Here is a 25,815-nt window from a genome sequence, read left to right as displayed (position 1 = left end):
ATGTTGTTAGCTTGTTGACCAAACTGCCCTGTAATTATAAAACTGAAACAGAAAATATAATTTTGTTGTGGACATATTGTAAAAAAATAGAAATTTCTGTAGTTTTATAATGGCACTTCTGGCTTCCGCTTTAAAGGATTGTTTTTTCCAATTGAAAAATAAGGAAGTGATATGATAAGGTGTGATATGAATGGGAGGACTTCGTCAGAAAAAGCTGGAAAACTTATTAAAATACATTTAAAAACCCCAAAATTGAAGCCCTCCTTCACAATTTGTAAAGTTGTCCAGTGGACCAGACTGGACTCTTTGTCGGGCTGATTCTGGTCCCCAGGCCTTATTTTTGACACCTCTGCCTTAAGAGTTCCCTGAGCCATTCCTGACCAATTAGTATGGTTAGAGTGTGCTGTTGGTTCAGCAGCCTGAAATGACATGATGAAGGTTATCCACTTCACCTGTCAATCAGTATAGATTACATCACATTAATAAAATTGCATTACATTGTATAATATCACATGATACATCACTATGGCACTGATTACATTATATATAAGATCAAATAACATTCTGACATTGTAGGCCCAAGTTTAAATCAGATCATATATGATCACATTTAATTATGACTCAGTGAGATCACGTGTGAGAACCAATATGTAACACAGATAGAAAGCAGGACCTCGCTGACATATGCAATATGAAAATAAAAGAGCAGCTTCCAGTCAGCGATGGCTGTTTCACAAATTGTATCCTGGTTACAGATGCTTCATGTCACCTGAGGCCTAACCTGGCACCACAGGAAGCCATTTTTTTTCCATTATGTCTTCCTGTAAAGCAGCCCAAACCCTGCTCATATATTAAGCTGATATGAAGAGATTACTAATGAGTGACAGAGACCTAACAAGCAAATTAAAAAAACAACAACAACAATAAAAAACAGTTTTAGCACACAAAACCTGTGATGAATTCTGTGCGTCCTAAATCAGATCCTTGTTTTTGAAATGTTCATTTATTGAATCGTTCTCTCGTCCGAACATTTCAAGACATCCAGGAGGGTATTACTGGGCCACGCTGTTGTGATTCAACCAATGACGAGAACGGCGGGGAAACACTACACAGAGAGCGCCACTGGCAGCATGAATAAAAGGCAGGCAATGCGCGCAGGAGGGGAGGTCCGAGGCCCCGGGTAGGCTACGGGAAAAGGAGGTAGAGGCGGAGTCTGTCTGTGAGCGTATATGCATCTGTGCGCTTCCTCGCTCACCCCTCCTCTTTTTTTCTTTTTTAAACCACCCCACCCCCACCTCTGCTGCCCCCTCCCCCCTTCACCCCCCCCTCCCCTCTCCCCGACCCCTCCTCCTCCTCCCCTCCTCCCATCGTGCTTGCCCGCCCCTGAGTCTGGAGCAGCAGCAGCAGCAGCAGCAGTGGAGCTTCACTGCCTCTCCTCGCCTCACAGTGCGGGAATATACCAGCGGAGAGCAGAATGGATACGGAAGGGAGCCAGAGCAGCCTGTCCTCCGGCACGGACAACTCCCCCCACGACCCCTGGTAACAGCCCGAGTCCGTGCGCCCGTGTTTCGCTCGCCTCTCGGCCCGGTTTGAGTTCACCTTGGACTTAAGTTGAGTTCAGTGCGGGGAGCGAAGCCGCGCCGAGACAAAAGACAAGCACGCTGTGTGTGTTGTGTGTATGTGTGTGTGTCTCTCTCTCTATGTGTGGGATGGATAGACTCAGCGGAGGAGACGCAGACGCACCGCTTGCTTTCCGCCTGTTATTTCTCTCTCCCTCCCCTCCTCTTGTTTGTTTATTTTTCTCGCTTTTCCGCCAGAAGGCCACATTGTAACTTCTCTTCCATCATCTGGAAAATCCTCTCCTTTTTTTCCTCCTCCTCCTCCTCTAGGGGATTATAACGGCCCGACTGGCCGATTGGTGACTTCGCAACATGGCCGATGCTTTCTTCTTACTTTATTGATGCTATATTACGCACAGATCCTCCAGATTCCACCCTTCACTCCACGAATGTGCATGTGTTGTGCTTAAAAGACGCTTTGAGAAAAAAATCTGTGACTTACAGCTTCTGTTTCTCTCATTCAGCAAAATGTTCATCGGGGGTCTGAGTTGGCAGACAACACAAGGTGAGCTGTCCCGCACGCTACTTTAATAAGTCTGGATGAAAGCCTCCTGTTTACTCCTTTTTAAATATAACGTTTGCTCTAATAATAGCTGTGGCGATAACCTGCGAGGCTTCTTGAAGTTTTAAGGAGAAACGCGGTGAACAGTTCAAATCAAAGCCTCCTATTCATTAAGGATCAAGCTCTAGGTTTAGAGTCGGGAGACGCAGGAGATTAATCGTGCGCACACGACGACTTGTCTGCCTTCCTTTCCTGTGCACTCGTTACACTCTTAATAACCTGAGGAGGGCATTCAGAGTAGAAAAAAGGGAAAAAACACTAAAGTGATCGATTAATCAGCGTTAAAGCTGGAAGTTGGGCTCGTCATCATGACCCACGCTAGTGTTGTTGTTTTCCTTATTGGTAGCACTCAATTCATTCATTTATTCGAAGAGCCGTGAGCGCAGGCTGACGCACGGGCACAGTTTAGTCTTGTTGCGACGGCCCGTGTTATTATCTCCACTGCTGCTGCTGCTTCTGCTGCTGCTGTGTCAAAACAGCGAGCGTCACCAAGTGTGTAGCTTTGTTTGTGGTCCGCAGGGCCTAATGGGGCTGGTTGTGCTGAATGGCCAAAGAGAGCCCGGTGTAAAAACCTCGGCAGGACACACGCACACAAACACAACGTGGTCCGCCCGACCCCCATTGTCTCTCTTCAGCCACTGCACAGCACACCAGGGCCCTGTTTAGAGAGAAGTCCTTCTCTCGTTCCCTTCCCCTTTAACGGTGTCTCCCCGGTGTCTTTGCAGAGGGCTTGAAGGAGTACTTCTGCAAATTCGGCGAGGTGAAGGAGTGCATGGTGATGCGGGATCCCGTTACCAAGCGGTCGAGGTAAGAAGGAGGCGTGTGCGCTCCGCCGTCCTATCACCGGATGCCTCATGCTCTTCCATGCTTTTCCATGAGAGCTGTCGTGAGTTTGCATTCTGATTTTGTCACTTGCGTGTGCTTTCTCTCCCCCCCCCCGCGTTTTACAGAGGGTTCGGCTTTGTAACATACACAGAACAAGCCGGTGTGGAAAAGGTTTTGGCGCAAAACAGACACGAGCTGGATTCTAAAACGGTGAGTTCTTAAACTTTTGGAGTGGATGGTACAACTTGGGCAACTTTTCTTACTCTGGGAGTGTGTAGCCTGTTTCTTCCCCCCACCCCTTCTCTCTCTCTCTCGGTGCATTTTACCTCCAACCCTATGGCTTGTAAAGTTGAGGAGTGCATTTTGGAGCCCACACCCCTCCTCCTCTTCTCCTCTTCTGCTCATTTCCCCCTCCAAATCCTGGTTCAGGGCGCCAACATGAAAGCGTTCTTTCTTGGTCTTCATTGCCATGGTTACCTGGGGACCTGAATGGGGTAGGAGCCCCTTTGCAAAAGCCCTCACAGGTTTTTATGCAGAGTAGAGAGTTCACAAGTTTTTTTCCCCTTATTTTTTTCATAGGAAATAGCAAGTGATAAGTTTTTTTTAGTGGCAGCTCTCAGAGTTTTTTGGGGGTGGCAAGAATTGTGGGAGTGGATTCCAAAACTGATGGCAGGGAGAAGGAAGACTGTGGGGTCAGCGCAGCTGAATTTAAATAGTGATGTAACTCTGAGATTTGTGAGTGTGTGTCTCTGTGATTTCCCCCTCCTACACTGCTTAAACATGAACAAACAAATGTGGGCAAATTTCACAAACCACTCACCAAACCAGAGGACAGGCAGCACCCTTGTGTTCAGGTAATTCATATTTTTGCGAGAGACAGTGACTTGGGCACGAGTGCGAATCTCTTTGGTTTGTTTTGGTAAGAATCCGAGGCCCACATTTGAATATCTATTAAAGTGTGAATGCCTCTGTCTTGGTAATGCAGATTGGTTGTTGGATTGGGGACTGGGTGTGTCTTTGTCAGCTTGTTGTCTTTCCTAACCACAGTATGCAGACACACACACACAATAGGATCATTTGAGAGTGAAAATCGGTGGCACAGAAAGTCAGCAGGGCCCAGGGGCAGAGGAAAGGTAGAGTTGGTTAGTTTGTTGGAGCAGGCCTGTTGCTGGGGGTGACGCCAGCCTCAGGAGATGGTGCTGTAACTGCACAGCCCAGTGGGATTTATGTCTCCATAACAACTTCTCAGCTATTTTGCATTGACTTAAGGTTTGGTTGATTTGGTGGCACAAAGATAGTGTCAAGTTTTGTCGGGCGTTTATAAGTACGCAAGATTATGATATCACGTTTGTTTTTTTAAGTGAGACTGTTCGTAATTTAGAAAGTTTAAAGATGCAGTTTCGTGAAATAAGCAGACCTTCAAGCACCACCGCTGGAGGTCCTGATATTTATTACAAAATGAGCGCTGCTGCTGGTAATCTCTCCATATATTTTTTTTATTATTCCTTTTTCACCTTGCTTGGAAGTAGGTTCTAAGAAGCTGCAAAATATTACTCAGTGAGTCATGTTACCTCTTAAAACTAGGTGCTGCCAGAGCCTTTGAGAGCCAGAGCCTCTGTATTTGTGTGTGTGGGATGTGAACGCTGGTTTTGGACGCCTCTGGTAGCTCAGCTTGGCAGGCCACTGGTGGGGTTAGGCGTTGCCCTATTATAAACCAAAATACGGCATAAGGCTAAACAATAATAATGTTAATGACTCAAATGCAAGGCTGGGTTGCTCAGGTTGTTGTGGCAGCAGTCTGCGGGGGGAAGCGTGCCATGGTACCATTTATCCAACAAGGCGTTTTAAACGGGGGGTATGGTTGCCATTTTGTTGTTCCGTTTTGGAAATTTGAGCCCAGAATTTATTTGTTGCAAATCTCATATTTGCCAAATTGGGATGTATTTTTTTTTTCTTGCCTTGCTTGTAGCTTAATTCTCGAAACGCTACACAAAACATATTTGAGAGAACGTTTTTGCATCACACCTGGAGTCTCCCTCTCCACAGTATTGTTTGATCAGCCTGAGACGTGAAAGAGGCATTCCTCACAGGCACGAGGAAGAATATTTGATGCTGTGATGTGTATGCCTTGTTATGCTGAGCTTTGGTTTGCGAGAAAATATGTGAAAGGCATGAAGCAGGGACGGGCGATGGCGTGAAAAGGAGAAAATGCACAGGGTGAGAAGTCAGGTGCAAACTAACCGGTGCAAGGTCCACGCTGCTTGGTTAGAAGCGGTATTAAACATTTACAGTCCTGTTACATCGTGTTAGCTGCCCTCGGAAAATGAAAGTCACAGGTTAAAATATGAACTGAACTGTTGTAATTGTTCAGTTATAATGCAATAAGGCTGTCTGTTGTGTTCAGTGAGAGGGTCTGTCGAGGTTGTTGTTTTGGTTCGAGGTTAGATTTCCTGTCGGGGGCAGAGTGTGGCCCCGGGGCATTGGTGTGCTGCTGTATTTCCCTGGCCGGAGAAGAAGGGCACAACTGGTATTTGTTTTCTTGGAGAAAATGCTTCACTGGAACCGGTTACGGGAAGAAGTAAAAGACGAGGCCAGATATTCTCTGAAAAGACACCACTTCTTGCTCCCTCTGTGCGGTGATTTCAGATTATTAAAAAATTTGTGGTGAATTATGGTTTTTGGTGATTAGTGTGATTATTTGGCATTTGCTATTTCTTCACAGGGAACTCTGTCTCTCAAAACGACCCCCTAAAAAGCCCAGTGTAGTGCTGAATACAGGTTGCTGAAAACATTTTTAATAGAAGGCACAGACAGATAAGAAACACACTGATTATTTTTATTTTATGTGATTTTTTTTTTGCGCAAGTAAGCTGGAATGTCCTTTTCAAGGTGTTTTAGGCAGGACTTGTCTGCGAGGCTAAAGAAGTCGTCAGCATTGTGCTAATACAGCCGCTTTCATCTGTAGCCCATGACATATGTTAGCAGCAGCCACTGTGGGCCACAGGCCCCATAGTCTGCAGTTGCTAGTGGTCTAACACCTGGTTAGTGGAGAGTTTAAATGCCAGGATGGGCTGCTCGCTCCTGATTGGAAGATTAGCTGTTAATGCTGACGTGCACGAAACAAGGAGAAGGGGGATGGAGAAGGTGAAGAATAGGAGAGAAGGGAAGGCACTGTGCTGTAATTAGTATGGATCTGTAAAGCAGCTAATCGGATTGAATGAAACAAACTGGATTGGGCTCCTGAGGTCCGTGCACGACCTCAGATCCGGGATAAAGCTTGGACCAGCTCTGAAGGTGGAGCGAGAGAGCTCTCTTGTCATGTTAAATGTACACAACCCCCCCCCCCCCCCCAACCCCACCCCACCCCACCCCAACAGTAAACACAACCGAGCACAGCAGCCACACAGGTTAGGCGCTCACATAGAGGGTTACAAGCGGTAGGGACGGGGTTAGGTTGGAGGTCCTCATTAGTGAGCTTCGTTAACTAATTACTGTGCCATTCTTCAGCAGATTGACCCGGCTGGCCTGAGCCCAAACCAAGTCTCCCTCTTACACTGTGTGCATGTATTGACATGTCAGCCCCTTTTGTGTCCTTGGGTGTTTATAGCTTTTTGTTAAGCTCATATTGATTATTTTGTCATAATGACGGTAGCCCGTGGTGTCTTTTTATCAACGTGGTTGCCCTTTTCTTGCGAGAATGTCTTGGAAACTCGGCCAGTGTATCAGAGCTTGAATGCCTGTGTGTATATGCTCGTGTTTTCACCTATGAACTTTGCACGTATGTCACTTTGTATCCTCGTGTTAGCGTTTCCGCTCTCGCTGCATTGTTTGGGTGCTTGTGAATGCGTGTGTGTAAGTGTATATGTATGTGTGCCTGTGGGGGTAGCACGGGAGCCCCAGTTCCTCTACGGGCCCATCTGTTTTGTACTCTTTGTCCTGTTAATTAATGAAATCAGAGGGGCTGCCTGCTGGGACTGCCCCACTGCACCACCACACTGGACAGGCCCGCTTTCTCATGGGCTGACTCTGTTTTCCGAATGAATGCCTTCTCTTTCTCTCTGTGCTCTCTCACCTTTACACGTACGCATCTACTGGTTTGACATTTTTTTTTAAATTTTTTTTTCAAAATTTATTTATGCTTTGATTTTTGTTTTCCAGTTTGTAACACTGGTGGACACGCCGCGCCCTGCGAGGTGACTATTGGTCGTAGATTAGAGTAGCCTTAAAAGCTAAAACCACTAAAATCATACTGCAGGCTCTGCTGTCACTATGCTGCTTAGAAGGAGCGGAGGTTGGATGTCATGAAGCAGGATGTTAGACCACTTCATGAACACTCAGTTATAACTCTTGTCTGTCAAGTCTGGGAAAAGCACCTTTTTTTTTTTCTTTCCAGAAAGGTTTTCACATTTTTCTTGAGTAGTTACGCTTTCACCAGTATGATTGGGAACGCTACGTGGCCGAGCTTCTTTTCAAATGTCAAGCCACCGAAGAGCTATTTCTGAGTGTTGCAAACAGTGACCTGGCTAAGTCATTTCACTTTTTGCTTTGTGGCCTATCTGTCTTCCTTGAGGCTAATCCGCCACTCTGATAGATGCTTTAGTTTTCATTTTTATTATTGCCTCCCTCTGAGTACTGCCAGATGTAGAAATTACATGTTAGATATATTCTGTTACTTCACTGAAGTGGAACGATTTTTTTTAACAGCATGGCATGACAGTAGCTGTAGTAGCACTGCTACAGATATTTAGGCCTAACGTAGCCTAGCTGGTAACCTTCAGTATTTTGAAGAGCTTCTGATAATTTACTAGCAGTAACAATACTGTTAATTTGTAAAAATGTGAAGTATGATGGGCAATCTGATCCTAAAATTTATTAGCAAGACCGCTATATCGGTGTGATCACATATCTTGATTTCTTAGGTATTTAATTAGCCCATAAACAATCATAATTTGTGTCCCGTCTTCCACCCCTCACCCCCAATTGGTCGCGTCAGATAATTGCCCCTTCTAGAGCCTGGTTCTGCTGGAGGCTTCTTCCTGTTAAAGGGGAGTTTTTCCTTCCCACTGTCAACAAGTGCTTGCTCATAGGTGCGAGGGTCCTCTTGGCGATTTCTCTCTGTTATTTTACATCATAAAGTAATTTGAGATGACTGTAATGGTGATTTGGCGCTATGTAAATACAGTTGAATTGAATTGAATCGTGCAAACATACTGATTTCACACTTCTTAAAAGAAAGGGCCTTTCTGAGAAAACTTAACTAATCAACATGCTGCTGGATGAATAAAAAAAAAGACTTGGACATTAGTGCTTGTTTACAACTAGCTTATAGAAACTGATGTTTTTTTCTTCGTGTGTTTACAATGGTGATAACAATGGACAATGTGGCTCGTGTTAGATGTCTGACCGCTGTCATTCTCAGCTCATGCTCTGCCACATGATCGCCTCAAGGCAGCTCCTGCCCTCTTGTCGTGTTAAAACAGTGCAAGGCAGGTGGGCTGAACAGAAAGCCCGAGGCAGTGACCTCTTAGCACTTTAGTGCCAAGAGGAACATCGGACATTTTGCCCACGTACGCCAACCGGTGATGTCATTAGGATGTTACAGACGCTTGGAGTTGTTTAATTGTGATAATTATATTGTGCTGTAATATAAATGAGTTTCTTTCCAGTAGTACAGTTGTGCTATAACTTATATTCTATTGTTTTTAGTAAACAGTGAAGCTAGTGTGTAGAAATTGATGCATCTGAGTTTGCAGTATTTGGGCTGGAATGATGTGAAGAAAAGCTTTGATATTAACTCTAAGTTGATACATATCTTCTCTCATTAAATACATTTCAAACATAGACTCCACAAAAAAGACGTTTAATTATTTTAAAAAACATTTTTATTGAACAAGGTCAAATGCTGCCATGCTGGGTGTGAATGCGCGGTGTGAGTAAAATGAATTCTCTTATTCATGATCATCGTGCTTGATCACATCGCAGTGACCCGATGTTCAGTTTATAAGTCAGCAATATTTGTGTCACATTTAAATAAAAATGGCTAAAAAGCTGAATCATGTAGCGGGCAAACGCACACATCTGTAACACTGTAATGTCACATTTGGCCCACACAGACACAGAAATGCTGTGTTGTCATTGTTTGTGAGCGCGCTCGGTTGTAGCGGATAGTCGCTGGTGGCTTCGTGCGTCCTTGTCACCTTGGTCTTTGTGAGCTGACCAGCTGGAGGTGACATGGCTCTTCTCATCTTTGTGTCCCACTTTAAGGTGTAAAGTCCCTCTGCAATCCCTTCCAAGGACGCTGCAGCTGCATCTTAGTTACACAGCGCTGTGCTCTCGAAGCGGCGGCAAATGTGAAGCACTTAAAGGTCCTCGAAGGATATATGTGTCAGTAGATTTGTCATCAGAAGCAGGGAATTATCACAGGGAAGAGATGAAAGGATTGTTTGAATATTGAACGAACACCCTCCTTTGTGTCGTGCGTATTGTTCACATTAGAACTAATTATTTTAAGCTATTTCACAGGGCACTTTTTACTGCCAATATCAATTCAATACCTCTGATAGCGGCTGTGGGAGACACGAGGGGTTTCGCTTCACACATCCAATTATTAGAACAAAGATGAAACTCTAAGACCATAATACACTACAAGGTCCTGTGACCTAAAAATCATCTCACTCGTCGGTTTGAGTGAGAATAACACGAGATTCCGCACAAATTTAAAATGCCAGGCCGAGCTTTGCATATTTAGCATTATTAAAGGCCAGCTCATTCAAAGCTCATTTACTTCTAATTTTATCTGTAACCTTGACCAATGCTGAGACATTCCAGTGTGGAGGAATATGGATACAGTCAAATCGAGCTAATCCAAAATGGAGCTTGTCAGGATTTGTGAGATTTAGAAAAAAAAAAATCTATGTGTGATATATTCAGAATCTTAGATGCTCATTTTGGATTTTAAGACTGCCCCGCTCTGTGTAGTTTGTGGCGAAGATGCATTTAGTTGTGTCTCAACACACAATTCAGAGAAAGTACATATTCCTGTCTCACTGTGTATTTTGTTCCTTATGCGTGTTTGTTTAGCTGCCGTGTTTGGATTTTCGGGGGCTTGCATAAACAAGGGTCTACTATACATATTCGCGGATTAGCATACGATCTATTTCTGGACCTGTAGTCCAGACTTAGAGGCTCTGTCTTGTAACAAAATTCTAGTTAGTTAACAGGGTGATAATTCATTGATGTGCGCAGCGGTTTTTTGAACAGGAACTTTTGAGCAACAAAACCAGAGCAGGTAGAGATTCGGTGTCATTGCTGGGGTAAAAAAAAATCAAATGTCAGATATATTTTAATATCGCTTTCCTATAAGGGGTAAGAAAAAAATATTATGTGCATTTCCAGTCCTGCAACCATTCAATGACACGTTTGAGCCTGGATAACTTGTGTTTATGGTTGCCAGCGATCCAAACTTGCTTATGCCGTGTCTGTTATTAGTATGATGGTACTTCCTTTGTAGCCTTACTGCTCCCAAATCCTTAATAAGTCTGTTATTGGAACAGAGTGTGAATTAGACATCTCTGTGGTCTAATTGACCCCAAACATAATAGTACGGAGCAGAACATGTAGTAACGTGTAGTAGGTGTGCAGCTTGTAAATTACTTTTTGGAAATGTAGTTGATTATATGTTTCCTGATGACCAGTCGTAGATTATTTATGCATTTGCTGCCTGTTTCTATTACAACAGAAAGAGTACAGCATTGATATCTATATTTGTTTTTATAAGCAAATCAAATGTATTGATTTATTACTTAAAAAACAACAAAAACTCATCATGACTCATCTTTTTCCTACAGATTGACCCAAAGGTGGCGTTTCCCCGCCGGGCTCAGCCTAAGGTGAGTGCACCCTGAAGGAGTTAACAGCAAGGAGGAGTGGAGATGATGTCATGTGTCACCCCTAATAAGGGAGCCCTGGTTGGCTGGGATTAGAGTCAGGCACATGATCTAATTGGAGCTACAATCCACTTGTCCAGCCTGACACCATGACCCTGTGTACACAGGCTCCTGTACCGCCGCCTGTATACGTGCACACACGCACACACATGCATTTTCTGGCTCACACCTAAATGGATGCTTGCACCGATTATTCGCCTGCACACATGCTGCTCGCGTGCACACGCCTCAGAGGCCTTAAATTGACATCAATTAGTCTGAATTCCAAGAAGAGCTTTAAGCAACCTTTGAGATTAGACAAACCCCAACCAACACAAAGTCTCTTTATCGCAGGCAGCTAGCACAGACCTAATGTTATTAGTGATAAAAGATACCTTCTTCTTCTTTTCCTTCTGCGCTGTTAGCTGGTGACCAGGACAAAGAAGATCTTTGTCGGAGGACTGTCAGTCAATACCACCATCGAAGATGTGAAGCAATATTTCGACCAGTTTGGAAAGGTAAAAAAAGGCACACACCTACTAAATATTTGCAACCATCATGCTTAAGCCTTCACTCTGAAAAGCTGTCTTTCCGCTGGGCTGCTGCTGCTCAACCTTGGTCTGACCTTGACTTACCCTTCACAGATAATGCCCATCATATTAGATATATGAGCATTTTAGTGGTTTTTAAGTGGCAGTTGATAGATAGATATGTTGCAAAGCTATATTGTATCAATAAAGGGACAACAAATATCAATTTTTTAATAAATCATTATCATCTCACCTGATAATAGGTGGCAACCTTTTTGCAAGCAGTTGCACTCTGACTGGGACTGACTGGAATTACTCTCAGAGAGGTTTTTAGACATTTGCAGATAATTGCTATTTAATTTATAAATACAGACAGATTGCGTCAACTTAACTGGCTGCCAGCTGTTTGTATTCTGCAGAACAGTAAGGCTGCTGAGCACAAACGTAATGGTAAAGTGTGTGCAGACAGCAGACGATATGTGATTTTTAAAATTTATCACAGTTTATTGCTGTTTTATCAGAAACAGATTGTATATAACTGCAACATTATGACTTATGGCAACATTTGTGTCAGGTTTAAGTGACGGTGTTGGTGTGCTTGACATTAATAACGGAAGTGAGATAACTTTATCTTATTGGATAAAACAGATATTGGCTGTCTTGAGGATATAATTTGTAGTTGAAAAAAGAGTGATAAATCACAATATATGTTACTACAAAAGCTTAATATCTTATCGTGAGTGAGATATTGGGATAGTATTGTATCGTGTGGGTGTGTGGTGTTTACATCCTCTACTTTTAACCCAGATTTCTTAAGGTGGATGCTAATATTTTGTCAGCATTTGGCTGCTTGCAGCTCCTCTCTTAGTTTTAAGGAAGAATTAGCTTTTCAATTAGCCTAACAATTCATCCGTTAGCCAACAGTTGAAACTTTTTATAATTTATGAGCGTTAAGGTGTTTCATCTACTTTTAGTTCACAATTTAATAAAGTACAGAAACATTTCAATCAGTTATTTTTGAAGTGAATCCTTTTTCAGTGGTTTTCAAGAGTTTGAGCTTACTGTTAGCTTCTAACAAGTTTTCACACTATAAGTGGGGAATTGTTGTGTTCAGGTGTTACAGTACTTTGATCAAATTACTTGATAAAAATTGTATCAAATTACTTCAGCTTGCCCGCATTCTGTCCGTGTACCTTCTGGTAGCTGCATAAGCACACCCTGGGGTACCTCTGGTTGGGCTTGGCTGCTCTAATGGACTGCATGCCTTTGATAGATTATATTCATCTACTGACTCTGTCCAGCTAAAAGTTTTTTTTTTAACTTTCCTTTTAAACTTTTTTTTTCCACGGAGAAAAAAACGACTTTTATGGCTTTTGTTTTAAGCATGTCCGTTTTTTGGTTCAAGTCGAGACACCTTAAGAAGAGAAAGCAGACCTGTTTTAGGAGAAAAAGTGAAACGAAGGCACGCAGTGAAAGTGAAAGAAACAAATGGTAAACGGTGTGCTGCGCTGTTATACATCCTTTTAACCTTAGCTAGCTTCTTCAGAAGTCCTCAGAGTGGGTTTCTCTAAAGAGTGCAAATATCAAAGAGGGGAAACAAAGAAAATGCTGTGTGGTCATCGGTGGCTCTGCTCCGTCAGCTTTAGCATGACTTAGTTTGTTAGTTTATCTCTCTTGTTGGCTGTTTTTGCTCTTTTCTGATCACATATTAGCATTTCTGGCTTCTGCATTTGGCCTGCTTAGCTCTTTTGAAAGAAATTTGGTGAAAGGCAAACACATGCTGTGGAGACAGATGAGTGGCCGGGGGTAGAGGGAGGTTAAAAAAAAAGCAGGAGGGGAAGAGGGAGAGGGAGATGGCAGGGGACTGAAAGGGAAGAAGAAACCCCCCGTGGAGAGCGAGTGGGAGGGGAACTCAGAAAAAGGTTGAAGGGCAGAGGGAAGGAGGAATGCTGAGATAGTTGTGAGGGGCAAAAGTGATTATTAAAGGGGGGGGAAAAAGGACCAATCTGATGAGAAATAAGTGTGTTAAATTATCCATAAAGCGTGGCATGTTGGGTTAGTTTTTAGCAAACTACTGTGTGCGCGAATGGAGATCAGCCTTTTCAGTATTAACTAATCAAATGCAACAGCTGCTCCTGTAACAGCCCCCCCACCTTACCCAAAATCAGTACTTCAGACACCCTCCCATCTCACACACACAAACACACACCCTGCTCTAGTCGCTCTCAGCTTGTTGCCGTGGTGACCTGCCTTCGCCCATTGTCCCGCTATAATCCAGTGCTTTTTTGTGTGTGTTTCCTTTAAAAAAAAATGTGCGAGAAGTGTGTATTTGCATGAATGGAAAGACGGGCGTGCTTGTGAAAGTGTGACAGTGGCATCGTCGTGGATGCGAGCTTGCATGCATTTGTCCCCGTGCAGACGGAGAGCGAGGCTCACAGCCGGCGATCCAGTTGTCACAAACATTAAGTGTGCGCCTCTGCCGCCGTTGGTGAGCAGGACAGTCTGAAAATGAGCATTGCTTCAGGATGTGGGCCTAATGGGTTGGAAGAAATTAACAGCACGAAGCTCCTTCTGCCTCGTGTCTGCCTGTGTTTTCTCTCAGTTGGCCTCTGACTCACGCTTGAGGTATTACTGTATTTCAGGTACTGGTTCAAATTTAAAGAACGCCGTTTAATTCCGGCCCGCGTGCTCACGGAAGACCTGGATTTGCGAGCGTGTGACCCGTGGCACCGATTCAGGTGGCTGTTGTGACATGTGACACGTTTCTCCTCGGTGCACTCGCTTAAAATGGCTGTTTGCAGTCTGTGTGCCGAATCATTTCTCCCCAGTGATTACAGACACTCATATCTAAGACAACACTCCCTCCGCAGGATGAGGGAATATTTGGACTGTTTGGACACGTGAGACCAAAGCTGTATCGTGGATAGCGGCGATCCCACAGTGCATTCCTGCTGAGCGGGAGGTATTTCTTGTTTATTATCTGAGCCTGGTTACAAGGTGCAGGTTTGGTTGGAGCAGGACTCAGTGTCCTGTTTATTTTCATACTGTGGTACCGCCTTGCAAGGAAAACACAGAATGCACTCTGCATTTTATGCAAGTCTTTGATATGTGCCGAAGTTGTTATTGTTGTTTTTTAGCAAGCCTCTAAGAACACCTACATAAACTTCATTACTTGGACTAGGGTGGCTGCTCGGTTGTTGACGCGTCAGGTGTTCTGGGCCAACCTGAGGAGTCAGAGGCTTTTGTTTACATGTGATTTCCTAGTCGAAAAAATCTGAGGGCCTCTTGCTAAATGTTCCCAGGCCAATGAGACTGCAGCAGCCATGTTTCGATTAGAAGTCTGAAATGAGGGTCTTGTAATTTCCCTCAAGCTCATGTGGTTCTTTTTTTTTTGGCCAAAGCTGAATATAAGATCTGTCCACACACAGAAATGTGTTTAACATTTCAGGCATTAGCATTTCAGGCATTTTGGGCGTACAGTCAGTTAGGTTTGATCCAAAGGAAATCTCTGTTTTCATGCCTGTTTACCCTGCCTCTCTGTATCCTACACGAAAAGCCCGATGATTTCCAATCTTCATTTTTAAGTAAACCCAGCGAGTAGGTTAGCAAGCAAACGAAGGAGCGGATAGGATGAAAAAAGCAGCATGGACAGGGCAGACGGGAAAAGTTGGGACTCCACTCACCCATGTGAGCTGGCGATTAGAAGGCTTGACTGAACACTTTGTCTGCTGGCCTGTTTAGAGAGAGATGGCCGGAGAGAGCGAGCGAGAATGAAACGAGGGAGGGAGATGTGAGGAGACGGCGGGGAAAAAAATGTGAATGCCACCTTTCATAATCTGGCAGAAAAGTGTAATGGACTTGTCAGCAAACACTTGTTCTTCAGTACAATAGCGGTACGCTTCACTAAAAAGCGGTTATTTTTAATGCCGCTCTCGGGAAGCAGCTCGGAATCTCGGCTGACCCTCGTTCTCTGTACATCTGAGAATGTCAGAACTATGAGAATATGACCTTAAGTTTACTTCGGCTCTGCATGCATGCTGAGTAGTTAGCGATAGAGCTGCTGCTAAGTCAATCTCAGAACTCACAGCTATCCAATCAGATTGTCTTACAGCACCCTGGGCAGTGGACATCGTGAGATCTTCTCCTTATTGGTTTTGGCAAAGGCGAGGGGGGCTGGTGTGTGGCCACAGTCTGCAGATCTTTCTGTTCTCATGGAGGACAATTAGCAGAACCATGTTTGCACTACTATACTGCTTATTATCTGTAATTTTTTTTTTCTGTTTCCAATACTTAAGATCTCCTCTGGCTGGCAGGGTTCGCTCATCTCTTCCAGAATAGATGTTGCTAATGCTAACAGGAGGACTAGCTGTGAGTGTAACTCTACTCTTATGATAACATGTTGGCCTGCAGCTGTCTACTTGCTGTCCTCTTCCCTGGCTCTCTGCTGTGTCATTGAGTCTGGATGACCGGAAGGCTGGAAGACATGAGGGGGAGAGGAAAGGAGAGGGGAAGGGAGGAGGAGGAGGGGGTTGCAGGATAAAAACTGAATGAAGGACAGCAAGAGGAGCACAGGGGGGAGCTCTGTGTGTGTTTGCGTGTGTGTGTCCCATGCTATATGTTAACAAGGATGAGAGTGAGGAGGGCTGTAGACGCAACCTTGATCCTCTTTGCATATATCATTTTTCACTTTCGTTGGTGCAAACACTTGCACAGGCTTGATCTCAATCAGACGAGAAGGCGTGCATGTGTGTTTTTCATCTGAGATACGTTTTAGAAATCAAGTGACCTGCCTACCCAGAGGCCTCAGGCACTCAGGTTACACTGGTTTGGGTTTCAGCACGCGCTGCCTAATGAAAATAGCCATGTGGTAGGGCTTTGGCATATTATATCATCGTCCCCGATAATATGGTTATTTTTGATGATATAAAAACATCATATCGCGATATCATACATGCTACAGCAACGCCATATGGTCTCCAGTGCGAGCAGCAAGGAGACAGGCCCAGGCATGTCTGACAGCAAGAGCGGTAGCTAGAAAAGCAGCTGCTGCAGCACCCTCCAAGCAAAGCACGGTACTTTGAAAAAATGTGAGAAAATTTGACCCACTAAAGGTGGAAATAACAAACATGGCAAAAACACACCCTTGAGTACAAAGCAGGCTATGAAGCAGGAGATACTAGCAGCCCGTGATGTGGGACCCAACAGTAAACAAATGACTCAACCGAGCATGCTAGAGCACTCTCCATATGACAGGAAGAGCGAACGGCGGATGGAAATTACTGATGCGGTTACACGGTGTTAGAGCAGGGCTTTAAGCAGCTGATTAGAAAGCTCGACCCTGAGAAACAACAGGTAGAAAACACTTTCATCTTTATTGTGTGACAATACGGTGCAGGCTGCTGACAAGTTGCAAGGTTAAGTTACTGTAGTTACTGTTAAACTAAAGCACGACGCAGTTATTTTATAGTTTTACTTAAATGTCCCAGGGAAAGCACAACCTGGGCTAGTTTCATGCTCACGTTTGAATTTCTGCTGTGTCACTGTATATACTGCTGTGTCACTACCATTGCACTGTAACGCTCCTGCAGCTGCTGCTGGCACCTTGTTTCAATAGATTCACACTTGTAATTAGGAAGTGTATCATCAGTGACAGCAGCTCATTGGAAAAGAAGGTTGGTAAATGCTCTTCATTTACTTACACTTACAAATGCTGCCGCCTGCAAGCTGCGAGCTTCGATACGACGTTCAGTCTTCTTTTTAAATATATTGTTGTTTTCTTGAAATAATCATGATACAATGTTGAAGCTGTATCGCTCACCACTACCATGCAGTCACACTCATGTGTCTCTGTTGTTTTGCTGCTAAAGACTGAAAATGTGAAAGTTTTTACTTCCACCTTGATCCCAGGCCTTGGCTTCTCCGTGTGTCTCCTTATGCCGTCAGAAGCTGCTAACTTTCCTGCCAGTGAAGGACGAGGGAGGGAGGGAATGGGATAAAAAAAAAAAAAAACGGGGGAGGAGGTGGAATATGAGGCAGTGGAGTGAGTGCAAAAAGGAAAGTGGAGGGAGAAGGAGAATAAAAGGAGAGCATGTTGACAAAAACCTCAGCTCACTTCATTCTCTACTCTATAATCCAGAATGCTCACTGGCAGGCTTCCTACCTGCCATCAAGACTTTTAACTTTTATCAATCTTTTTATTGCTGTTATTCATCACAGCATTATTTATCAGCCCTTCTTCTTTTCTCTCCAGCCATTGAAATGAGCTGGAGTGGGTGTGTGTGCTTGTGGGGGGGTTAGGGGGGGGGGGGGGTGAATTCTTCTAATTGAAATTCTTTGCATGGTCTCCATGGGAATGGTAAACTTTGCAGAGAGGGAAAGAAAGACAGCGAGGGTGAACAAATGAAAGCAAAAGAAGGGCGAGAGCGGGACAGAGTTTGTAAGAACTTGGGTGAAGGACGGAGGCAGAGCGGAGAATGGGGAACATTCAGCCCCTCTTTTTTAACCGCTGATATATTGCATTTCATTTTATTTTTTTACACGGCGCCCCCTTTCCCCCTGTTTTCCCCGTCGCTCTTCCCCTCTCACCCTTCCATTCTTTTTTCTTCTCTCCTTTGTCACCTGTCACCCCGCCCAAGTCTCTGCCCTCCACCCTCTCCATCTGTTTTCCCCTCTTACTCCGATGCTAAAGAGGGACAATGGCACCCCATGCTGTGTAATGATGTGCACGCGCGCGCGTGTTAAGATGTCCGAGCTCATCTATTCTGTGCTTTGTTCTCACAGGTCGATGATGCCATGCTCATGTTTGACAAAACAACCAACAGACATAGAGGTGCGTACTCAGAGTTATACTCAAATGTGCACCCGCCCGCATTATGTTGATACGCTAAAGTGGGACCACGATGGAGTCATTAGCTCTGGTGATCTAGCTAAAAAAAATTCAAACAAACAAAATTTTTCTTAACGTTGTCTTTCCTCGCTCTCGCCTACTTCTGTTTATACAAAGTCAGGATCTAAGTTAAGACAAGTGGGGAAGGGGGGAGAAAGAAAAGAGCAGGGTGGAGTTAGCCACGCCCTATCCCCCCTCTCCTCCATGATGCTAACACCTTAATTGACAAGCAAGACCTGTGAGGTTGGCCTCAGCTCTTTGGGTTGCACGTTACAAAAGGGAGACATTAAAGTGATCACATGTTTTCTGATAACTGCTCGTTCTTCCATCTCATTATAACCACTCATATCCAGAGCCCGTGTAAAGGTGGAAAATTCAACATGCTTTCAAATGTTGCTCAAATGTTACAAGGGTTTCTTTAAGAGTTTTTTTTTCTCTCGCTCTTTTCCAGGTTTTGGTTTTGTTACCTTTGAGAATGAAGATGTGGTTGAGAAAGTGTGTGAGATCCACTTCCATGAGATCAACAACAAAATGGTACGGACGTGAGCTGTAAAAAATATTTAGAGCGTGGTTTACTCGGTGGTGTAGGGATTTGTTCCCAGTGTCCCAACTGCCAGACTAAATCATGTGGCGTAACTGCTGTGTGTCTTTATTTCAGTAGTTTTTTTTACTAACTCCCTGTTTTCTTTGCTTTAGGTGGAGTGCAAGAAAGCCCAGCCCAAGGAGGTGATGACGCCGACAGGCTCAGCCAGAGGCCGTTCCAGGGTGATGCCCTACGGGATGGACGCTTTTATGCTGGGCATTGGCATGTTAGGTAAAGTATTAAACAAACAGCAAATGTTAATCAAGTGCTAGCACTGATTGACACCATTTTTCTTTACGAAGACAGAAATAACAGATTATGCAAGTATGTGTGTGTAACTTAGTTTTAGATTGTACGTATTCTAAAAATACTCAAAAGAAGTAACAGGAGAATAAACTCAGACATCTAGAATGTGGAAAAACACCGACACGAGACATATTTCTGTATGTGTTGCTGATCAGAAATAACAGAAAAGGAACCAAATCACAATATTGACTTATCCTCAAATTTCAGTAGTGCCTTGAAAATGTCTTCTGTGCATTAATTTAGCTGGGAATAGCTCAGCAATTTGAACGCATTTCTTAGGTTTCCTCATTCACACTGAAGGAGCTGCTTTAAAAATTAAGAAATGTCATATTGTAGGTGCACCCTCCGCTCAAAGATATTTAGGCTACGTAAGCTAAACGCCTGCTTTCAATGACGTTATTCTCTGTGATGTATCGAATGTTTAGAGGTCACGGACTGAAGGGCTCCACACGCTGGAGTAAAAATACAGTATGAAGAGATCCTCATTGAGAAATCAAAACCGAGAGCTACATCAGCTGTAGTTTGTGGTTGTTTGATGCCCTCTACTGGCAAATTTCAGATCGTAATACATAATCTCAGTAAGGGCCTGTAAATGTCAGTGACTCATACTATCAGGTCTGGCTCATGTGTAATTCATCTCTAATGACCCCATTTCCCGCAGACGTTAAGCTAATGTGTATGCCTGGATCACCAAGTGTCCGGAGCTTCGCCTTAAATTTCAAAATATTCCGAGGTTGATTAAAATGAACCCCGGATGAGGGAAAGTAAAATCAAATAAATGACCTTAAATCACTCAGTAGTTAATAATAGCCATCTTTACTGTAACTCCTTCGTAGCTGCACTCTGTTGTACAAGAGCAGAGGAAATTACCTTATAGGAGATCGCTTAGCTAACTGCCACTGCAGCAGGTGAATGTATGACTGCACTCTTGAGGTGGTTCCAAAAATAAACCTGGATTGATCAGATGGCTAGATCTGCCTGTGTGTACTCATCGTGATTTCTGCTCACACACCAAGCAGCCTCCCCTAAAACTCATTTTCTGATTTCGCCATCATGCTCCTTTATACAGTCAATTAATCCTCTCTCTCTTTCTCTCTCCAACAGGCTACCCGGGTTTTCAGACTGCTACCTACACCAGCCGCAGTTACTCTGGTATCGCGCCCGGATACACCTACCAGTTCCCAGGTACGTCTGCATAAGCCTCGATCACAGCTCACTGACTCTCTTTAGGCCTGCAGACAAGGACAGAGTAAAGGCTAAAGGCTACAGGCTGCGGCATGCTGACAATTTTTAACAGCGCGAGGCGAAACATGTATGAACAGCAACGGCCACGTGGCTAGACGCTCATGTGCACGCTCAGGTTCGCGTGTCATGCCGCCTTCATTTCAGCTGCAGCAAGTGTGATTTTAAAGCCCTCTTGTCTGTAACTTAAACCCTCTGCACTTTCTGAAACATTGTCTTCTGTTTTGAATGTTAGTTATTGATGTTTTTTGCCTTTCATTTGTGATATTGAACCTTTTTCCTCTTATATTCTTCTTTGTTTATTTGATCTGCTTATGTAAGCCCCATTCAATTGGCCGTATCGCCCCTCCTTTTCCTTTGCTCCCACCTTCCTGCCTGTCCTTACAGTAGGTTTTCTTTTTTTGTTTTGTTCTGTTTTGTTTTTACTTTCTGTGCTCGTGCATCTATGTTGACATTGTCTCTGTGTGCGTGTGTGCCTTTGTAGTATGGCTGGTGAATGGCGACTATTTACAAAGACATTTTTCTCTCTCTGGATCTTCTCTGTTTCTAGAATTCCATTTAGAGAGGACCCCCCTCCTGACATCATCCCACCCTCCTGAGCTGGCAGGTGAGTGTTGCCGCAACCTCTCTGAGAACCTAAAAAGAAAACCCAAAGCTCTTTAGCAGCAGAAACCCAAGTTAAACCACGAAGCCCATCTTTACTAAATGCAGTAACCCTGAATCACTGGGATACTTCTTCAAAAACAAAAGCAACATAACCCAAAAAACAAACCTGTTTACTTTTAAAATCAGATTTAGATTTAATTTTTGATTAAAGAAATAGTCCGCCTATGTACATACATGTGAGGCAATCCAACAGCAGGTAGAAATAGGGTTCAAAGGTAATGCAAACGACCTTGCAGACTTTTCAAGAATCAAACTTTAAGTCGTTTCTGTGAACATATCGGTTGTTTTCACGAAGCTACTGTGGAGGTCGCCTTAAAATGTTTTTTCCCCTTAAGCACCAAATCCTGGGTTAAAACAAGGTCAAACTGAATTCACAATGTTATTAAAAATAAAAATATGAACCCCCAGGTATTGGTTAGCACTGTTATAGTAAGAAGGTTTCTGGCTCAGACCTCCTGGCCGGCTGGATTCTGTGCGGAGTTTGCATGCTGTCTCCTCCCACAGTCCAAAGACATGCATGTTAGGTTAATCTGTGATTGGCCATAGGTGTGAATGTAAAAGTGTGTGATTGTCCGTCTCTCTTTTCGAACCCACTGACCAGTGACCTACCCCGGGTCTACCATGCGTCTTGCCTAAACTCATCTTGGGTGGGCTACAGCCTCCCATCAACCTTCAACTGGATAAGCAGTTAAGGAAATTGATGGAGCGATTTATGGATGTACACTAAACGATCTAAACAGTTCCATTTTGCTTTGAAGACTACTTCTGACAGAGGTGACAAGATATGATGATATATTGGGCTAAAAGCTTTTAGGTTGCTCCTAACTCTGCCGGTAAATACTTTTAGCCTTTGGATGTGTTGTGCATGCAGCCGATCTACAAGCAGCTGTGCCTTTACACTGACATCTAGTGGCTCTGAGCTGTACTTACATCTTTACTTGGAAACGCCATCCTCTTTGATTTTAGCCATCATTTTGTGTCTTATTTAATGCATCAAGCCAGATGCTATAGGATGTTAGATTATTAAACCTTACACCAGTGGTATTTAAATGACATGTCAGATCTCTGGGTCAGCTGTCAGTTCAGCCACACTGAGCTGTAGATCATGACATACGTGTTGTGTGACAGTTTTGTTTGTTGTGTAATCCTCAGCCATTCCCCTGACTGCATACGGACCAATGGCAGCAGCTGCAGCAGCCGCCGCGGTAGTTAGAGGTATGTCCCTGTTTGTCTGCGAAAGAGTGTGAACAGCAGGAGTGTGTGCATGTTTACAAATTTGCATGCTCGCCTTACTCACAATGAGCGCGTGCGTGATGGCCTGGTTGGAGAAATAAAGGAATATTTTTAGTCATGTGCATGTTTCTATGTGTGTGTGTGTGAGAGAGAAAACCCTCCAGTGTTTAACACTGACTTGTCTCTCCTGCCTCTCAGGCTCCACCCCTTCACGCACAGCTGGCTTCCTGGGCACCAGCAGCCCTGGACCAATGGCTGACCTGTACGCTGCAGCCAATCAGGACTCAGGAGTCAGCAGCTACATCAGTGCAGCTAGCCCCGCCCCCAGCACAGGGTTCAGCCATGGTATAGGGGTAGGTCACAGGCTCCCTTCCTCACCCACCAACTCACTCAGACTTACATGCATGCATGAATGCACACGTGTGTTGACAAAGCTGCTAGAAGTGTATTCATCCTTGCCTCTATGTGTGTGTGTGTGTGTATGTGTGTGTCCTCAGGGTCCTCTGATTGCTACTGCCTTCACTAATGGCTACCACTGAGAAGTCTCAGGTCACCGAGGGATGGGAGGGCGTCTCCTCTGCTGATGAGCCAATCACAATGCTGACTGCCCACTGATGGCACAACCTGATTGGCCGGCCACCGGCTCTTTACCGGGCTCTCCTGGCTCCATATGGCTCCGCCCACCGACTGAATATCTTTTTAAATCCAGAACTCTTGTTTCTGCTGTACTAATCTCACTTCAACATAACTTCCCTGTTTTCTCCTCTTTTGTCCTCATCATGTAGTCTAATAACTAGAGCCCACCCCCTCTCCCCCCTCAGTTATCCATTTTTTTCATTTTGAAGCTGAGAAAAAGAAACTGCAAAAAAAAAAAAAAAAAAAAAAAAAAATCTCCGAGGAAACATTTGTCATCGTTGACAGAGACACAGACAACTATTTTGAGTTTTTATTATCGTCATTTTAAACTTCACTTCCATCATGAATCCTTCCCAGCTGTCGCGCTGATGTTAACAGAAGCAGAAAGAAGGAAAAAAAAAAGAAAGCTGTGCGAGATGAGATGGGTCTCAAAGCCGTTTTTAACAAAGGAAGAACAAATCCAACACAGTCCTTTTTTTAACTCGAGTCTCACGGAAACATGGAGGAAAAAAAACAAAAAACAACCAACAACAACAAAAGTTAAATGTATATTTTGGTAGTCTCTAAAAACAAACAAAAAAAAACCCTTTGTAATATTGTTATTAATATTGACATAATAATCTGTAAGGTATTTTATTCTGTAATTGGTTTTAAAGCAATGTTTTTATGTCTTCCTGTAAAATATTGTACATAGACATTGGGTGAGGTAGGGTGGGTGTGGGATGGGTGTGGGAGGGAGGGGTCACTGAACCGGCTGGCATGTCATTGGTTGGTTTGGAAAAGGGTTAACAGCAATTTGACTGGATGTCATTTACTACTCTCTGCGGTCATCTCACTACTTTTATGGGTATGCATACGCCATTATGTGTACACTGTGGGGCAGTCCACTCTAGCGTCACTTCAGCGCAACGCTATCCAGGATAGCTGTTGGCGAATAAACTTCCAGGAGCATGTCTGACATATTTTTTTCAGTTGACACTTTTTTGTTTGTTTGTTACCAGGTCATATTTTTGTTTGTTTGCTTTAAGTCTTTCAAAAAAAAAAGAGAGAGAGAGAAAAATAAGCGAATTTGTCTCTTGCGTCTTCGTGGAAAACAGTTTATGAAACCACGACGGGACTTTGGATGATTAACAACTTTAAAACAGGAGAAATAAGGGGTTTCTGGCGATTTGGGACTTGACTTCACTTCCTGATTTTTGAAAATATTATATATATATTTTTTTTTTGCGCGTTTCTCTTCTTAATGTTTTTGTTTATTTTATTTCTTTTAAGAAAATTCTTTTATGCGGTGCTCTCCACCGTGACAAACAAATGAAGGACATTCTCAGAGAAGCAGTTGTAGAAAAATCACGATCATGTTCTTTCCTCTTATCACTATTGAAGGTGCATGTGATTGCGTCTGCCTGTGTGCGTGCGTGCGTGCGAGTGAGTGTTTGTGCGCATACATCAAAGTGTAATATGGAACTACTTTAGTCAGCGAAGGAGCGTTTTGATTGCCTTTTTTTCCTTTGGTACTGAAAAAAAACAGAACGTTTGCCCTGCTCCATTTGGGTTCATCTGCTCTTCTCCCCCCTGACTCTCTCCCATTCCACACTTCGTTTTAATAAATTTGTGCACCTCTGGAACCAACAGATAACTGTTTATATATAGTTGCTGCTCAGTGTGGTGGTGAACAGACAGGGTTTTGGGCAGGGAACCAGAAATGGAACAGGGTCTCACTCCCAGTCGGCTCTGATACGGGGGCCTCAGTACAAGACGGCGCTGGCTGGCAGGAAAAGTCAAAATGCTGGAACAAATTCAACCTTTGCAAAAACAAGTAGCCTGTTTGTTCAGCCTTCTTGCTGCAGCCTGTTTGATGTTCAGCACAGCAGAAAACTTCCTGATCCAGCCAGTAGTTCCTCTGTCAGACGGGCTGGGACATGATAAAAGAAAAAAAAAAAAAACTACTGCTGGACACCAACACTGTAACTTTTTAACTTACAATAAAGCAATAAGTTATTTTTTACCTTACAAATGAAAATAGTACTATTATTGGTAATAGCAGACGACAAGTGGATAATTCTGCGGCATTAAGACTTATTTTCAGAAAAAAAAAGAAACTATATTTTTCTGTTTTGAGATCTTGTTCCCCTTGTATATTGATTTTAATGATGTCTTTTGTTGTGCTGTTGTAAGGAAAAGGGCCAATGCTTTGAATGGAGTTTGTAGCTCTACATGAGCTCGGTTAAAGTTTAAGATTTGGGCTGTCCCCCGCCAAGCTTTACAGCAATGCTTTTCTTTTTTTTTCTTCTTTTTTTCTTTGTTTTTTTTTTTCCTGACAGTTTCAATTTGAAAATCCTAATAAATTATTCTAAAGTGTTTGTGACTCCTTTTTTTTTTTAACCCAACATTTGTTCACATGCGCACTGAAGTCATGTGAACTGACCTGCGTGTTTGAAATCTTAGGAGCAAATGCCGCCTCTTAAATTGGTATACTGGCACAAATAGTCGGTGTATATAACTGCCAAACTTCCATTGCTGAGGCTTAAAAATGAAGCCAAAACACAAGTGCCAAAAGTTGCAGTTCACAGAATGGCCATTTGTGGCTGGATTCGCTCCCTTAATCAAATGCACAGCCTTACAGTAGGGATAAACATGTTTGCAGCCTGGTGCGAAAAACATTTTGGTCTGTGTTGTTAATTTAAACTACTAAATGCTGGACTGTGAGTCATTCCAACATATAAACTCCAACTCCAGTGATGAGTGACAGAGAGCTTATCAAAGAATTCTATCTTTAGGCACATTGTTACTAGCAGCCTGTCA

The 25,815-nt window shown here is 43.6% G+C and overlaps 1 protein-coding gene across 1 annotated transcript; it reads left to right on the top strand.

Annotated features, from left to right (window-relative positions):
* The first annotated feature begins 1,397 nt into the window (after positions 1-1,397).
* On the top strand, positions 1,398-25,348 carry LOC102779131 (RNA-binding protein Musashi homolog 1-like). The gene is made up of 14 exons (XM_006784540.3): positions 1,398-1,539; positions 2,084-2,124; positions 2,907-2,988; positions 3,132-3,216; positions 10,854-10,895; positions 11,357-11,449; positions 18,242-18,290; positions 18,799-18,881; positions 19,044-19,161; positions 20,341-20,421; positions 21,029-21,085; positions 22,297-22,359; positions 22,576-22,730; positions 22,875-25,348. The coding sequence occupies exons 1-14, from the start codon at positions 1,475-1,477 to the stop codon at positions 22,914-22,916; spliced, it is 1,056 nt and encodes a 351-aa protein (XP_006784603.1). The 5' UTR covers positions 1,398-1,474; the 3' UTR covers positions 22,917-25,348.
* The last annotated feature ends 467 nt before the right edge of the window (positions 25,349-25,815 follow it).

Source organism: Neolamprologus brichardi, chromosome 5 (genome assembly GCF_056152115.1).
Source record: "Neolamprologus brichardi isolate AB-2024 chromosome 5, ASM5615211v1, whole genome shotgun sequence".
In the NCBI taxonomy this organism is placed as follows: Eukaryota; Metazoa; Chordata; class Actinopteri; order Cichliformes; family Cichlidae; genus Neolamprologus; species Neolamprologus brichardi.
This window is presented reverse-complemented; position numbering and strand designations above follow the sequence as displayed.

Coding starts and splice junctions, on each gene's coding strand:
- LOC102779131 (XM_006784540.3), top strand. CDS start 1,475: ATGGATACGGAAGGGAGCCAGAGCAGCCTGTCCTCCGGCACGGACAAC. Junction 2,989..3,131: donor CCCGTTACCAAGCGGTCGAG/GTAAGAAGGAGG, acceptor CGCGTTTTACAG/AGGGTTCGGCTTTGTAACAT. Junction 21,086..22,296: donor CCACCCTCCTGAGCTGGCAG/GTGAGTGTTGCC, acceptor TGTAATCCTCAG/CCATTCCCCTGACTGCATAC.